The sequence below is a fragment of the Oncorhynchus tshawytscha genome, unplaced genomic scaffold, assembly GCF_018296145.1.
Source record: "Oncorhynchus tshawytscha isolate Ot180627B unplaced genomic scaffold, Otsh_v2.0 Un_contig_1152_pilon_pilon, whole genome shotgun sequence".
Taxonomy (NCBI): Eukaryota; Metazoa; Chordata; class Actinopteri; order Salmoniformes; family Salmonidae; genus Oncorhynchus; species Oncorhynchus tshawytscha.
The window spans coordinates 267,968-282,280 of NW_024609720.1; the positions used below are offsets into that span (position 1 = coordinate 267,968).

General features: G+C 47.3%; 1 protein-coding gene and 1 long non-coding RNA gene across 3 annotated transcripts in view; both read left to right on the plus strand.

Moving 5' to 3' along the window:
- eps8a (epidermal growth factor receptor pathway substrate 8a) overlaps positions 1-14,313 on the plus strand; it is a 163,210-nt gene that overhangs the window by 109,495 nt on the left and 39,402 nt on the right. The window contains 5 exon segments of the mRNA XM_042317247.1: positions 1,086-1,234; positions 2,115-2,298; positions 2,897-3,030; positions 6,362-6,476; positions 11,783-11,923. Coding sequence (XP_042173181.1) covers positions 1,086-1,234; positions 2,115-2,298; positions 2,897-3,030; positions 6,362-6,476; positions 11,783-11,923 — 723 coding nt within the window.
- LOC112240176 lies at positions 7,845-10,590 on the plus strand. Of its 2 annotated transcripts, none has more exons than XR_006082668.1 (3): positions 7,845-7,870; positions 10,297-10,341; positions 10,553-10,590. It is a non-coding gene; the product is annotated as an uncharacterized LOC112240176 (long non-coding RNA). The 2 variants fall into 2 exon arrangements; XR_006082669.1 differs by lacking the exon at positions 7,845-7,870 and adding an exon at positions 9,091-9,117 and having other exon boundaries at positions 10,553-10,584.

Consider the following 14,313-nt stretch of genomic DNA (forward strand, 5'->3'; position numbering starts at 1 on the left):
GTTTAAGAGTCATTAGTGATGAGGGTAAGGGTAATGGTTTAAGAGCCTAGTAGTTAGTAGTGAGGGTTAGGGTAATGGTTTAAGAGCCTAGTCATTAGTGGTGAGGGTTAGGGTAATGGTTTAAGAGCCTAGTAGTTAGTGGTGAGGGTTAGGGTAATGATTTTAGAGCCTAGTAGTTAGTGGTGAGGGTTAGGGTAATGGTTTAAGAGCCTAGTAGTTAGGGTAATGGTTTAAGAGTCGTTAGTGGTGAGGGTTATGGTAATGGTTTTAGAGCCTAGTAGTTAGTGGTGAGGGTTAGGATAATGGTTTAAGAGCCTAGTAGTTAGTGGTGAGGGTTAAGGTAATGGTAGAAGAGCCAAGTCATTAGTGGTGAGGATAATGGTTTAAACTCTTCTCCTCCAGGTGATCCAGACCTCTGGAGGGACAGACCTGGCTAAGAGCCTAGTAGTTAGTGGTGAGGGTTAGGGTAATGGTTTAAGAGTCATTAGTGGTAAGGGTAATGGTTTAAGAGCCTAGTAGTTAGTAGTGAGGGTTAGGGTAATGGTTTAAGAGCCTAGTCATTAGTGGTGAGGGTTAGGGTAATGGTTTAAGAGCCTAGTAGTTAGTGGTGAGGGTTAGGGTAATGGTTTAAGAGCCTAGTAGTTAGTGGTGAGGGTTAGGGTAATGGTTTAAGAGCCTAGGAGTTAGTGGTGAGGGTTAGGGTAATGGTTTAAGAGCCTAGTAGTTAGTGGTGAGGGTTAGGGTAATGGTTTAAGAGTCGTTAGTGGTGAGGGTTAGGGTCATGGTTTAAGAGCCTAGTGGTGAGGGTTAGGGTAATGGTTTACGAGCCTAGTAGTTAGTGGTGAGGGTAATGGTTTAACCTCTTCTCCTCCAGGTGATCCAGACCTCTGGAGGGACAGAGCTGGCTAAGAGCCTAGTAGTTAGTGGTGAGGGTAATGGTTTAACCTCTTCTCCTCCAGGTTATCCAGACCTCTGGAGGGACAGAGCTGGCTAAGAGCCTAGTAGTTAGTGGGGAGGGTTAGGATAATGGTTTAAGAGCCTAGTAGTTAGTGGTGAGGGTAATGGTTTAACCTCTTCTCCTCCAGGTGATCCAGACCTCTGGAGGGACAGAGCTGGCTAAGAGCGTGGTGGTTCCTCTGTTGACCATAGAGGCTATAGACTTCCTGCACTCAGCTGGGACGGCCGAGGAAAGACACCTGTGGGTTGCCCTGGGGGAGGGGTGGACCAAGTGCAGGTAGGAGGCTAGAGGTCACGACCGGGTTAACATGGGGTCATAGGGGTGAATGTTTGGTTAACGTGGGTTTAACGGTAATATCGGTCTCCAACCTCTTTATTAAAGCATATTCTGTTCACTTACTGATGGAGTGACACCATTATTTTAGTCTAACTGAGCTGCTGCTGTATGGAGTGACACCATTATTTTAGTCTAACTGAGCTGCTGCTGTATGGAGTGACACCATTATTTTAGTCTAACTGAGATGCTGCTGTATGGAGTGACACCATTATTTTAGTCTAACTGAGATGCTGCTGTATGGAGTGACACCATTATTTTAGTCTAACTGAGATGCTGCTGTATGGAGTGACACCATTATTTTAGTCTAACTGAGATGCTGCTGTATGGAGTGACACCATTATTTTAGTCTAACTGAGATGCTGCTGTATGGAGTGACACCATTATTTTAGTCTAACTGAGATGCTGCTGTATGGAGTGACACCATTATTTTAGTCTAACTAAGATGCTGCTGCATGCCCTCCTGCATCCTTGTCTCACCCCACGGCCCTGTGGGAAGAAATATATGTGTTTTTTGCCAGTTTGTGTACATGGATTTTATAATGTTGTATATTTTTCCCCCAACACCAGATTCCATCAATTTGTATAGCAAACCCTAATGCCAAATTGAGCCAAAAGCTTTTTTGAAGTCAACAATGACTCTCTCTCTCTCCTTTCTCTCTCTCTTCCTTTCTCTCTCTTCTCTTCTCTCTCTCTCTCTCTTCTCTCTCTCCCTCTCTCTCTCTTCCTACCTCTTTCTCTCTCTCTTTTCCTACCGCTCTCTATTTCCCTCTCTCTCTCTCCCCCTCCCTCCCTCCCTCCCTCCCACTTACCCCTTCTCCAGGTTGGAGTGGCCTAAGGACCACTACTTCCCTCCGTGTACGCTGCAGTTCCGTGATGGTTGGGAACCTCCCATGATGCCGTTCGTCCCCCAATCACGAGAGGCAGAGCTGAATCAGCTGACCCAGACCCTCGCCCACTCTGAGATCCTTAGACAGGAGGAGATGGTTCACAGGCTGTCTACTGAGGTACGCACCCTGACCCCTAACCTCTGACCCTAACCCACTCTGAGATCATTAGACAGGAGGAGATGGTTCACAGGCTGTCTACTGAGGTACGCACCCTGACCCCTAATCCCTAAATTCTGACCCCTAACACCTAACCCACTCTGATATCCTTAGACAGGAGGAGATGGTACACAGGCTGTCTACTGGGGTATGCACCCTGACCCCTAACCTCTGACCCTAACCCACTCTGAGATCCTTAGACAGGAGGAGATGGTACACAGGCTGTCTACTGGGGTATGCACCCTGACCCCTAACCCCTGACCCCTAAACTATGACCCCTAGCCCCTATCAATAATGACAGTCCATTCATCAATAATGACAGTCCCTTCATCAATAATGACAGTCCCTTCATCAATAATGACAGTCCCTTCATCAGTAATGACAGTCCCTTCATCAGTAATGACAGGCCGTTTATCAATAATGACAATATTTTCATCAATAATGACAGTCAATTGATGAATAATGACAGTCCATTGATCACTGATCACAGTCTCTTCATCAGTGATAATAACTGAGGAAAGAGTTCAGCTGATGTGTTTGTGTTATCTGTCTCCCTCAGCATCCGGGTGTACTGGACCTCCCGTCTTCACAAGGGTATGCATTGGACAACAAGGCCTACAAACGCATGCACCTCTCGGACCAGGGCATGGCCATGCAGGCCTTCAACCAGGCCGTCTCACGACACGTAGACCGGTAACACTGTGGTCACCTGACTGAACCCAACGCCCTGAAGAACTGGCCATGTTTTACCGTCTATAAAACCAATGCCCCTCTGGGCACACTTCACTTACTCTAAATCTGAACTGTAAAACTGTCCCCTCTCAACTGGGAAACATATTCTTTCCTACTACTGTAGAATCTTCCAATCTCATCTCTCTCTCTCTGAGAGAGAGAATAAACATCACATCCCAGGAAGTAGCTAGCTAGCTAACGGTAGAATAAACATCACATCCCAGGAAGTAGCTAGCTAGCTAACGGTAGAATAAACATCACATCCCAGGAAGTAGCTAGGTAACTGTAGAATAAACATCACATCCCAGGAAGTAGCTAGCTAGCTAACTGTAGAATAAACATCACATCCCAGGAAGTAGCTAGCTAACTGTAGAATAAACATCACATCCCAGGTAGTAGCTAGCTAACTGTAGAATAAACATCACATCCCAGGAAGTAGCTAGGTAACTGTAGAATAAACATCACATTCCAGGAAGTAGTTAGCTTGCTAGCTAACGGTAGAATAAACATCACATCCCAGGAAGTAGCTAGGTAACTGTAGAATAAACATCACATCCCATGAAGTAGCTAGCTAACTGTAGAATAAACATCACATCCCAGGAAGTAGCTAGCTAGCTGTAGAATAAACATCACATCCCAGGAAGTAGCTAGCTAGCTGTAGAATAAACATCACATCCCAGGAAGTAGTTAGCTTGCTAGCTAACGGTAGAATAAACATCACATCCCAGGAAGTAGCTAGGTAACTGTAGAATAAACATCACATCCCATGAAGTAGCTAGCTAACTGTAGAATAAACATCACATCCCAGTGAGTAGCTAGCTAGCTAACGATTGAATAAATTTCACATCCCAGGTAGTAGCTAGGTAACTGTAGAATAAACATCACATCCCAGGTAGTAGCTAGCTAGCTAACGATTGAATAAACATCACATCCCAGGTAGTAGCTAGCTAGCTAACAATTAAATAAACATCACATCCCAGTGAAGCTAGCTAGCTAACGATTTAATAAATATCACATCCCAGGAAGTAGCTAGCTAACAATTGAATAAACATCACATCCCAGGAAGTAGCTAGCTAACAATTGAATAAACATCACTCCCAGTGAGTAGCTACTAGCTAGAATAAACCTAAGTAGCTAGGTACTCTGTGAAAAATAAACATCACATCCCAGGTAGTAGCTAGGTAGTAGCTAGCTAACTGTAGAATAAACATCACATCCCAGGAATAAACATCACAAGTAGCTAGCTAGCTAACGTAGAATAAACATCACATCCCAGTGAGTAGTAGCTAGTAACTGTAAAATAAACATCACATCCCAGGAAGTAGCTAGAATAAACATAATCCCAGTAGAATAAACGATTGAATAAATATCACATCCCAGGAAGTAGCTAGGTAACAATTGAATAAACATCACATCCCAGGAAGTAGCTAGCTAGCTAACGGTAGAATAAACATCACATCCCAGGAAGTAGCTAGGTAACTGTAGAATAAACATCACATCCCAGGAAGTAGCTAGGTAACTGTAGAATAAACATCACATCCCATGAAGTAGCTAGCTAACGGTAGAATAAACATCACATCCCAGGTAGTAGCTAGCTAGCTAACGGTAGAATAAACATCACATCCCAGGAAGTAGCTAGCTAGCTAACGGTAGAATAAACATCACATCCCAGGTAGTAGCTAGGTAACTGTAGAATAAACATCACATTCCAGGAAGTAGCTAGGTAACTGTAGAATAAACATCACATTCCAGGAAGTAGTTAGCTTGCTAGCTAACGGTAGAATAAACATCACATCCCAGGAAGTAGCTAGGTAACTGTAGAATAAACATCACATCCCATGAAGTAGCTAGCTAACTGTAGAATAAACATCACATCCCAGGAAGTAGCTAGCTAACTGTAGAATAAACATCACATCCCAGTGAGTAGCTAGCTAGCTAACGATTGAATAAATTTCACATCCCAGGTAGTAGCTAGGTAACTGTAGAATAAACATCACATCCCAGGTAGTAGCTAGCTAGCTAACGATTGAATAAACATCACATCCCAGGTAGTAGCTAGCTAGCTAACAATTAAATAAACATCACATCCCAGTGAGTAGCTAGCTAGCTAACGATTTAATAAATATCACATCCCAGGAAGTAGCTAGCTAACAATTGAATAAACATCACATCTCAGGAAGTAGCTAGCTAACAATTGAATAAACATCACATCCCAGTGAGTAGCTAGCTAGCTAACGGTTGAATAAACCTAAGTAGCTAGATACTCTGTCAAAATAAACATCACATCCCAGGTAGTAGCTAGGTAATGGTAGAATAAACATCACATCCCAGGAAATAGCTAGGTACCTGTGGAATAAACATCACATCCCAGGAAGTAGCTAGCTAACTGTAGAATAAACATCACATCCCAGTGAGTAGCTAGCTAGCTAACGATTCAATAAACATCACATCCCAGGAAGTAGCTAACTAACAATTGAATAAACATCACATCCCAGTGAGTAGCTAGCTAGCTAACGATTCAATAAACATCACATCCCAGGAAGTAGCTAACTAACAATTGAATAAACATCACATCCCAGTGAGTAGCTAGCTAGCTAACGGTTGAATAAACCTAATGAGCGTCAGGTAGTAGCTAGCTAGCTAAAGGTAGCAGCATGAGGGACAGGAAGTAGTTATTTCCTACTGGTGTAGAATCTGCCAATCTCATCTCTTACTCTCCCCTATTGGTTCACACCGGATCCTCTGACATTGTGTCTGTATTCACAGTGTTGTCTCCTTTCCATTGGGATTCACATCCTCCGTTCTTATCCTCTTAGGGGTTAACAGGCTAACACTCTGACTCTATAATGTTCTACTGTATATAAAAACATCACAACTCTGGGTGCTAGGGGTAATCTTGATCAATCACAGCCCCCTCTATCCTCTCCCTATCCCTTTGTTCTCTCTCTAACCTCTGATGTTAAAGTTGGGCCACTACTCCTCGGCTGGGACAGTCAGTAGCAGTAACATGTAGGTGTCTGTGGTCCATGTTTGGCTTTATCCCATTTCAGTCATGTCCATAAGCATGTAGCTTGTACCACCACACCGTGCAGTGTCTCCTGCAGTGTCGTACTGTACTGTGGGTTTTTTGGACGTTGAGATGTGCTTGGTCTGTTGTGCACAATGCATGTTGTGGTTTTGGATGATGATATGATTGGATACGACGTGTGCATTCATCCTCAGTGTATCAGTCCCTGTTCTACTGTTAGTCCATCCGTCTAACCCCTGACCTCTTAACCTCTGACGTGAACAGGAACTACGAGGCCCACGGCAGCAGAGGTCAGCCAAAACTGTTTGCCAAATCCAAGTATGACTTTGTGGCCAGAAACAACACAGAGCTGTCATTGGTACAGGACGAGGTTGTGGAGGTAAGGAACGGTTAACCCAAACATTTAACACGAAGGCTCACTGCAACATGTAACGTCAGTGTAATAACCCCAGAATAGTAAAGACTGTTGTTTCAGACCCTGCATCACGGCACATAGTTATGAACGTCTTTGTTTCACCAATGTTGTCTTGTGTCGATCACGAGAACACTCATTTTACGACAAGAACCACTAGATGGCAGTGGAGAGCACAGACACATGTTGTGCTCAATGTTTGACCCCAGGGGAGAACGATTGCCCCCTCTCAATGAAGCCCACAAAGTTCATGGCCGACCGCGGTACTGCAGGCATTGTTTGCAGAAAACGGGATACCGCAGTATAGTGAATGGGAAAATGGCTTCGTGGTTAATCTTAGGGTAAATAAAATAAAAAATCGAACACAATCATGTTACCAGTAAATACCTCTATTACACCAGATGTATGTTCTTGAGCCGATTAGTTTAAAATAACACACGGAAGAAGTTTGAAGGATCATTTAGTTGCTAATGGCAGCCTGCAGTACCCCGGGCAATCAGAGGAGGCAGCACTGAGTTAGCCTGCAGTACCCCGGTCAATGAGAGGAGGCAGCACTGAGTTAGCCTGCAGTACCCCGGGCAATCAGAGGAGGCAGCACTGAGTTAGCCTGCAGTACCCCGGTCAATGAGAGGAGGCAGCACTGAGTTAGCCTGCAGTACCCCGGTCAATGTGAGGAGGCAGCACTGAGTTAGCCTGCAGTACCCCGGTCAATGTGAGGAGGCAGCACTGAGTTAGCCTGCAGTACCCCGGTCAATGAGAGGAGGCAGCACTGAGTTAGCCTGCAGTACCCCGGTCAATGTGAGGAGACAGCACTGAGTTAGCCTGCAGTATCCCGGTCAATGAGAGGAGGCAGCACTGAGTTAGCCTGCAGTATCCCGGTCAATGTGAGGAGGCAGCACTGAGTTAGCCTGCAGTACCCCGGTCAATGAGAGGAGGCAGCACTGAGTTAGCCTGCAGTATCCCGGTCAATGAGAGGAGGCAGCACTGAGTTAGCCTGCAGTACCCCGGTCAATGAGAGGAGGCAGCACTGAGTTAGCCTGCAGTACCCCGGTCAATGAGAGGAGGCAGCACTGAGTTAGCCTGCATCGTCACTTTCTGGCGTAGCTCAAACTGTGAGCATGTTACGTATCCATCGGAAGCCATCTTAACAGATGACTTTGTCTTCAAAAGCCCTATTGCCACTTCACATAGGAATGAGTGGTGTCATGGGATCGATGGCTTTGTCAATTCATATACAGTCATTGGTTTAACCACATCTACCCCAAGTCAGGTCCATCTACAACACACTGTAACCAATCCTCCCCCTGGTAACCCTGGTCCATCTACAACACACTGTAACCAATCCTCCCCTGGTAACCCTGGTCCATCTACAACACACTGTAACCAATCCTCCCCTGGTAACCCTGGTCAGGTCCATCTACAACACACTGTCAATCCTCCCTGTAACCCTGGTCAGGTCCATCTACAACACACTGTAACCAATCCTCCCCCTGGCAGCAGGTCCATGAACAACACACTGTAACCAATCCTCCCCTGGTAACCCTGGTCCATCTACAACACACTGTAACCAATCCTCGCCCTGGTAACCCTGGTCAGGTCCATCTACAACACACTGTAACCAATCCTCCCCCTGGAGCTCAGGTCCAGGTACAACACACTGTAACCAATCCTCCCCTGGTAACCCTGGTCCATCTACAACACACTGTAACCAATCCTCCCCTGGTAACCCTGGTCAGGTCCATCTACAACACACTGTAACCAATCCTCCCCCTGGTCACCCACAGGTCCATCTACAACACACTGTAACCAATCCTCCCCCTGGTAACCCTGGTCCATCTACAACACACTGTAACCAATCCTCCCCTGGTAACCCTGGTCAGGTCCATCTACAACACACTGTAACCAATCCTCCCCTGGTAACCCTGGTCCATCTACAACACACTGTAACCAATCCTCCCCTGGTAACCCTGGTCAGGTCCATCTACAACACACTGTAACCAATCCTCCCCTGGTAACCCTGGTCCATCTACAACACACTGTAACCAATCCTCCCCTGGTAACCCTGGTCAGGTCCATCTACAACACACTGTAACCAATCCTCCCCTGGTCACCCAGCTCAGGTCCATGTACAACACACTGTAACCAATCCTCCCCTGGTAACCCTGGTCAGGTCCATCTACAACACACTGTAACCAATCCTCCCCTGGTAACCCTGGTCAGGTCCATCTACAACACACTGTAACCAATCCTCCCCTGGTCACCCAGCTCAGGTCCATCTACAACACACTGTAACCAATCCTCCCCTGGTAACCCTGGTCCATCTACAACACACTGTAACCAATCCTCCCCTGGTAACCCTGGTCAGGTCCATCTACAACACACTGTAACCAATCCTCCCCCTGGTAACCCTGGTCCATCTACAACACACTGTAACCAATCCCCCTGGTAACCCTGGTCAGGTCCATCTACAACACACTGTAACCAATCCTCCCCTGGTAACCCTGGTCAGGTCCATCTACAACACACAACCAATCCTCCCCCTGGTAACCCTGGTCGGGTCCATCTACAACACACTGTAACCAATCCTCCCCCTGGTAACCCTGGTCAGGTCCATCTACAACACACTGTAATCAATCCTCTCCCTGGTAACCCTGGTCAGGTCCATCTACAACACACTGTAACCAATCCTCCCCTGGTAACCCTGGTCCATCTACAACACACTGTAACCAATCCTCCCCCTGGTAACCCTGGTCAATCTACAACACCTGTAACCAATCCTCCCCCTGGTAACCCTGGTCAGGTCTATCTACAACACACTGTAACCAACCTTCCCCTGGTAACCCTGGTCAGGTCTATCTACAACACACTGTAACCTACCCTCCCTGGTAACCCAGCTCAGGTCCATCTACAACACACTGTAACAAATCCTCCCCCTGGTAACCCTTGTCCATCTACAACACACTGTAACCAATCCTCCCCTGGTAACCCTGGTCAGGTCCATCTACAACACACTGTAATCCTCCCCTGGTCACCCAGCTCAGGTCCATCTACAACACACTGTAACCAATCCTCCCCTGGTAACCCTTGTCCATCTACAACACACTGTAACCAATCCTCGCCCTGGTAACCCTGGTCAGGTCCATCTACAACACACTGTAACCAATCCTCCTGGTAACCCTGGTCCATCTACAACACACTGTAACCAATCCTCACCCTGGTAACCCTGGTCAGGTCCATCTACAACACACTGTAACCAATCCTCCCCCTGGTAACCCTGGTCAGGTCCATCTACAACACACTGTAACCAACCCTGGTCCATCTACAACACACTGTAACCAATCCTCCCCCTGGTAACCCTGGTCAGGTCCATCTACAACACACTGTAACCAATCCTCCCCCTGGTAACCCTGGTCCAGGTCCATCTACAACACACTGTAACCAATCCTCCCCTGGTAACCCTGGTCGGGTCCCTACAACACACTGTAACCAATCCTCCCCCTGGTAACCCTGGTCAGGTCCATCTACAACACACTGTAACCAATCCTCCCCTGGTAACCCTGGTCAGGTCCATCTACAACACACTGTAACCAATCCTCCCCCTGTAACCCTGGTCCATCTACAACACACTCTAACCAATCCTCCCCTGGTAACCCTGGTCCATCTACCACACTGTAACCAATCCTCCCCCTGGTAACCCTGGTCCATCTACAACACACTGTAACTAATCCTCCCCTGGTAACCCTGGTCAGGTCCATCTACAACACACTGTAACCAATCCTCCCCCCAGGTCCATCTACAACACACTGTAACCAATCCTCCCCTGGTAACCCTGGTCCATCTAAAACACACTGTAACCAACTGGTAACCCTGGTCACATCTACAACACACTGTAACCAATCCTCCCCTGGTAACCCTGGTCAGGTCCATCTACAACACACTGGTCCATCAGGTCCATCTACAACACACTGTAACAAATCCCCCTGGTAACCCTTGTCCATCTACAACACACTGTAACCAATCCTCGCCCTGGTAACCCTGGTCAGGTCCATCTACAACACACTGTAACCAATCCTCCCCTGGTCACCCAGCTCAGGTCCATCTACAACACACTGTAACCAATCCTCCCCCTGGGTCCATCTACAACACACTGTAACCAATCCTCCCCCTGGTAACCCTGGTCAGGTCCATCTACAACACACTGTAACCAATCCTCCCCTGGTAACCCTGGTCAGGTCCATCTACAACACACTGTAACCAATCCTCCCCTGGTAACCCTGGTCCATCTACAACACACTGTAACCAATCCTCCCCTGGTAACCCTGGTCAGGTCCATCTACAACACACTGTAACCAATCCTCCCCCTGGTAACCCTGGGTAACCAATCCTCACCCTGGTAACCCTGGTCAGGTCCATCTACAACACACTGTAACCAATCCTCCCCCTGGTAATCAGGTCCATCTACAACACACTGTAACCAATCCCCCCTGGTAACCCTGGTCCATCTACAACACACTGTAACCAATCCTCCCCCTGGTAACCCTGGTCAGGTCCATCTACAACACACTGTAACCAATCCTCCCCTGGTAACCCTGGTCCATCTACAACACACTGTAACCAATCCTCCCCTGGTAACCCTGGTCAAGTCCATCTACAACACACTGTAACCAATCCTCCCCTGGTAACCCTGGTCAGGTCCATCTACAACACACTGTAACCAATCCTCCTCCCCTGGTAACCCTCAGGTCCATCTACAACACACTGTAACCAATCCTCCCCCTGGTAACCCTGGGTAACCAATCCTCCCCCCCCTGGTAACCCTGGTCCATCTACAACACACTGTAACCAATCCTCCCCTGGTAACCCTGGTCCATCTACAACACACTGTAACCAATCCTCCCCCTGGTCACCCAGCTCAGGTCCATCTACAACACACTGTAACCAATCCTCCCCCTGGTAACCCTGGTCAGGTCCATCTACAACACACTGTAACCAATCCTCCCCCTGGTAACCCTGGTCCATCTACAACACACTGTAACCAATCCTCCCCTGGTAACCCTGGTCAGGTCCATCTACAACACACTGTAACCAATTCTCCCCTGGTAACCCTGGTCAGGTCCATCTACAACACACTGTAACCAATCCTCCCCTGGTAACCCTGGTCAGGTCCATCTACAACACACTGTAACCAATCCTCCCCTGGTAACCCTGGTCAGGTCCATCTACAACACACTGTAACCAATCCTCCCCCTGGTAACCCTGGTAACCCTGGTCAGGTGCTGGATGACAGGAAGCAGTGGTGGAAAGTGTGTAACTGCTCCGGGGCGTCTGGCTATGTGCCAAACAACATCCTGGAGGTCACCAAGGCTGTGGACGTCACGGTGCGAGGGGAACCCATCTATAGCCATACTATACAGGTGAGTCCCTGGACGGTGTCTCAGAATAAGGTATTGATATTCTCAGCATTTCTATGTTAATATTAGTCATGTTGATAGAGTAAAATAATACAGTCGTGGCCAAATGTTTTGAGAATGACTCAAATATTAATATTCACAAAGTCTGCTGCTTCAGTTTGTATGATGGCAATTTGCATATACTCCAGAATGTTATGAAGAGTGATCAGAGGAATTGCAATTAATTGCAAAGTCCCTCTTTGCCATGCAAATGAACTGAATCTCCCCAAAAACATTTCCACTGCATTTCAGCCCTGCCACAAAAGGACCAGCTGACATCATGTCAGTGATTCTATCGTTAACACAGGTGTGAGTGTTGACGAGGACAAGGCTGGAGATCACTCTGTCATGCTGATTGAGTTCGAATAACAGACTGGATGCTTCAAAAGGAGGGCGGTGCTTGGAATCATTGCTCTTCCTCTGTCAACCATGGTTACCTGCAAGGAAACACGTGCCGTCATCATTGCTTTGCACAAAAAGGGCCTCACAGGCAAGGATATTGCTGCCAGTAAGATTGCACCTAAATGAACCAGTTATCGGATCATCAAGTACTTCAAGGAGAGCGGTTCAATTGTTGTGAAGAAGGCTGGGGGGCGCCCAAGAATGTCCAGCAAGCGCCAGAACCATCTCCTAAAGTTGATTCAGATGCGGGATCGGGGCACCACCAGTACAGAGCTTGCTCAGGAATGGCATCAGGCAGGTGTGAGTGCATCTGCACATACATTGAGGCGAAGACTTTTGGAGGATGGCCTGGTGTCAAGAAGGGCAGCAAAGAAGCCACTTCTCTCCAGGAAAAACATCAGGGACGGACTGATATTCTGCAAAAGGTACAGGGATTGGACTGCTGAGGACTGAGGTAAAGTCATTTTCTCTGAATTCTCTTTCCGATTGTTTGGGGCATCCAGAAAAAAGCTTGTCCGGAGAAGACAAGGTGAGCGCTACCATCAGTCCTGTGTCATGCCAACAGTAAAGCATCCTGAGACCATTCATGTGTGGGGTTGCTTCTCAGCCAAAGGATTGGGCTCACTCACAATTTTGCCTAAAAACACAGCCATGAATAAAGAATGGTACCAACACATCCTCCGAGAGCAACTTCTCCCATCCATCCAGGAACAGTTTGGAATTGAACAATGCCTTTTCCAGCATGATGGTGCACCTTGTCATAAGGCAAAAGTGATAACTAAGGGGCTCGGGTCCATGGCCCGGAAACTCCCCAGACCTTAATCCCATTGAGAACTTGTGGTCAATCCTCAAGAGGCGGGTGGACAAACAAAAACACACAAATTCTGACAAACTCCAAGCATTGATTATGCAAGAATGGGCTGCCATCAGTCAGGATGTGGCCCAGAAGTTGATTGACAGCATGCCAGGGAGGATTGCTGATGTCTTGAAAAAGAAGGGTCAACACTGCAAATATTGACTCTTTGCATCAAATTAATGTAATTGTCAATAAAAGCCTTTGACACTTATGAAATGCTAGTAATTATACTTCAGTATTCCATAGTAACATCTGACAAAAATAGCTAAAGACACTGAGGGAGACTTTGTGAAAATGAATATTTGTGTCATTCTCAAAACTTTTTGCCACGACTGTAGACTCCTCTCCTCCACATGTTCACCAGTCCTATTGAAAGAGTAAAGCATCTCATCAGCCATTAAATCATGTCCCTGTCATACATCTCATATCATCTCTGTCTGTCTGTCTGTCTGTCTGTCTGTCTGTCTGTCTGTCTGTCTGTCTGTCTGTCTGTCTGTCTGTCTGTCTGTCTGTCTGTCTGTCTGTCTGTCTGTCTGTCTGTCTGTCTGTCTGTCTGTCTGTCTGTCTGTCTGTCTGTCTGTCTGTCTGTCTCCATTCCACCTGCTCCTCTTTGTCTTTCACATAAAGCTAATGATGCCAAAGAAGGAGTTTGAGTTGTTCAAGGTATGGTTGGTTGGACCAGAGTCATACTGCATATATATACTATATATATGGCTCTGGGTTAGAATGGCTCTGTGTGCTGAGTGCCTTTACTGCAGTGATGGGCAGCTTTGATGTGGGCCACAAAAATCTGAACTTATAATGAGGGTGCTGCAGTGGCTCACGAGTCTGTTTACCCACTTCCATACCCACACATGCAGTCGGAGCCGGCCCCTAACCTTCTGCAGTCGGAGCCGGCCCCTAACCTTCTGCAGTCGGAGCCGGCCCCTAACCTTCTGCAGTCGGAGCCGGCCCCTAACCTTCTGCAGTCGGAGCCGGCCCCTAACCTTCTGCAGTCGGAGCCGGCCCCTAACCTTCTGCAGTCGGAGCCGGCCCCTAACCTTCTGCAGTCGGAGCCGGCCCCTAACCTCCTGCAGTCGGAGCCGGCCCTAACCTC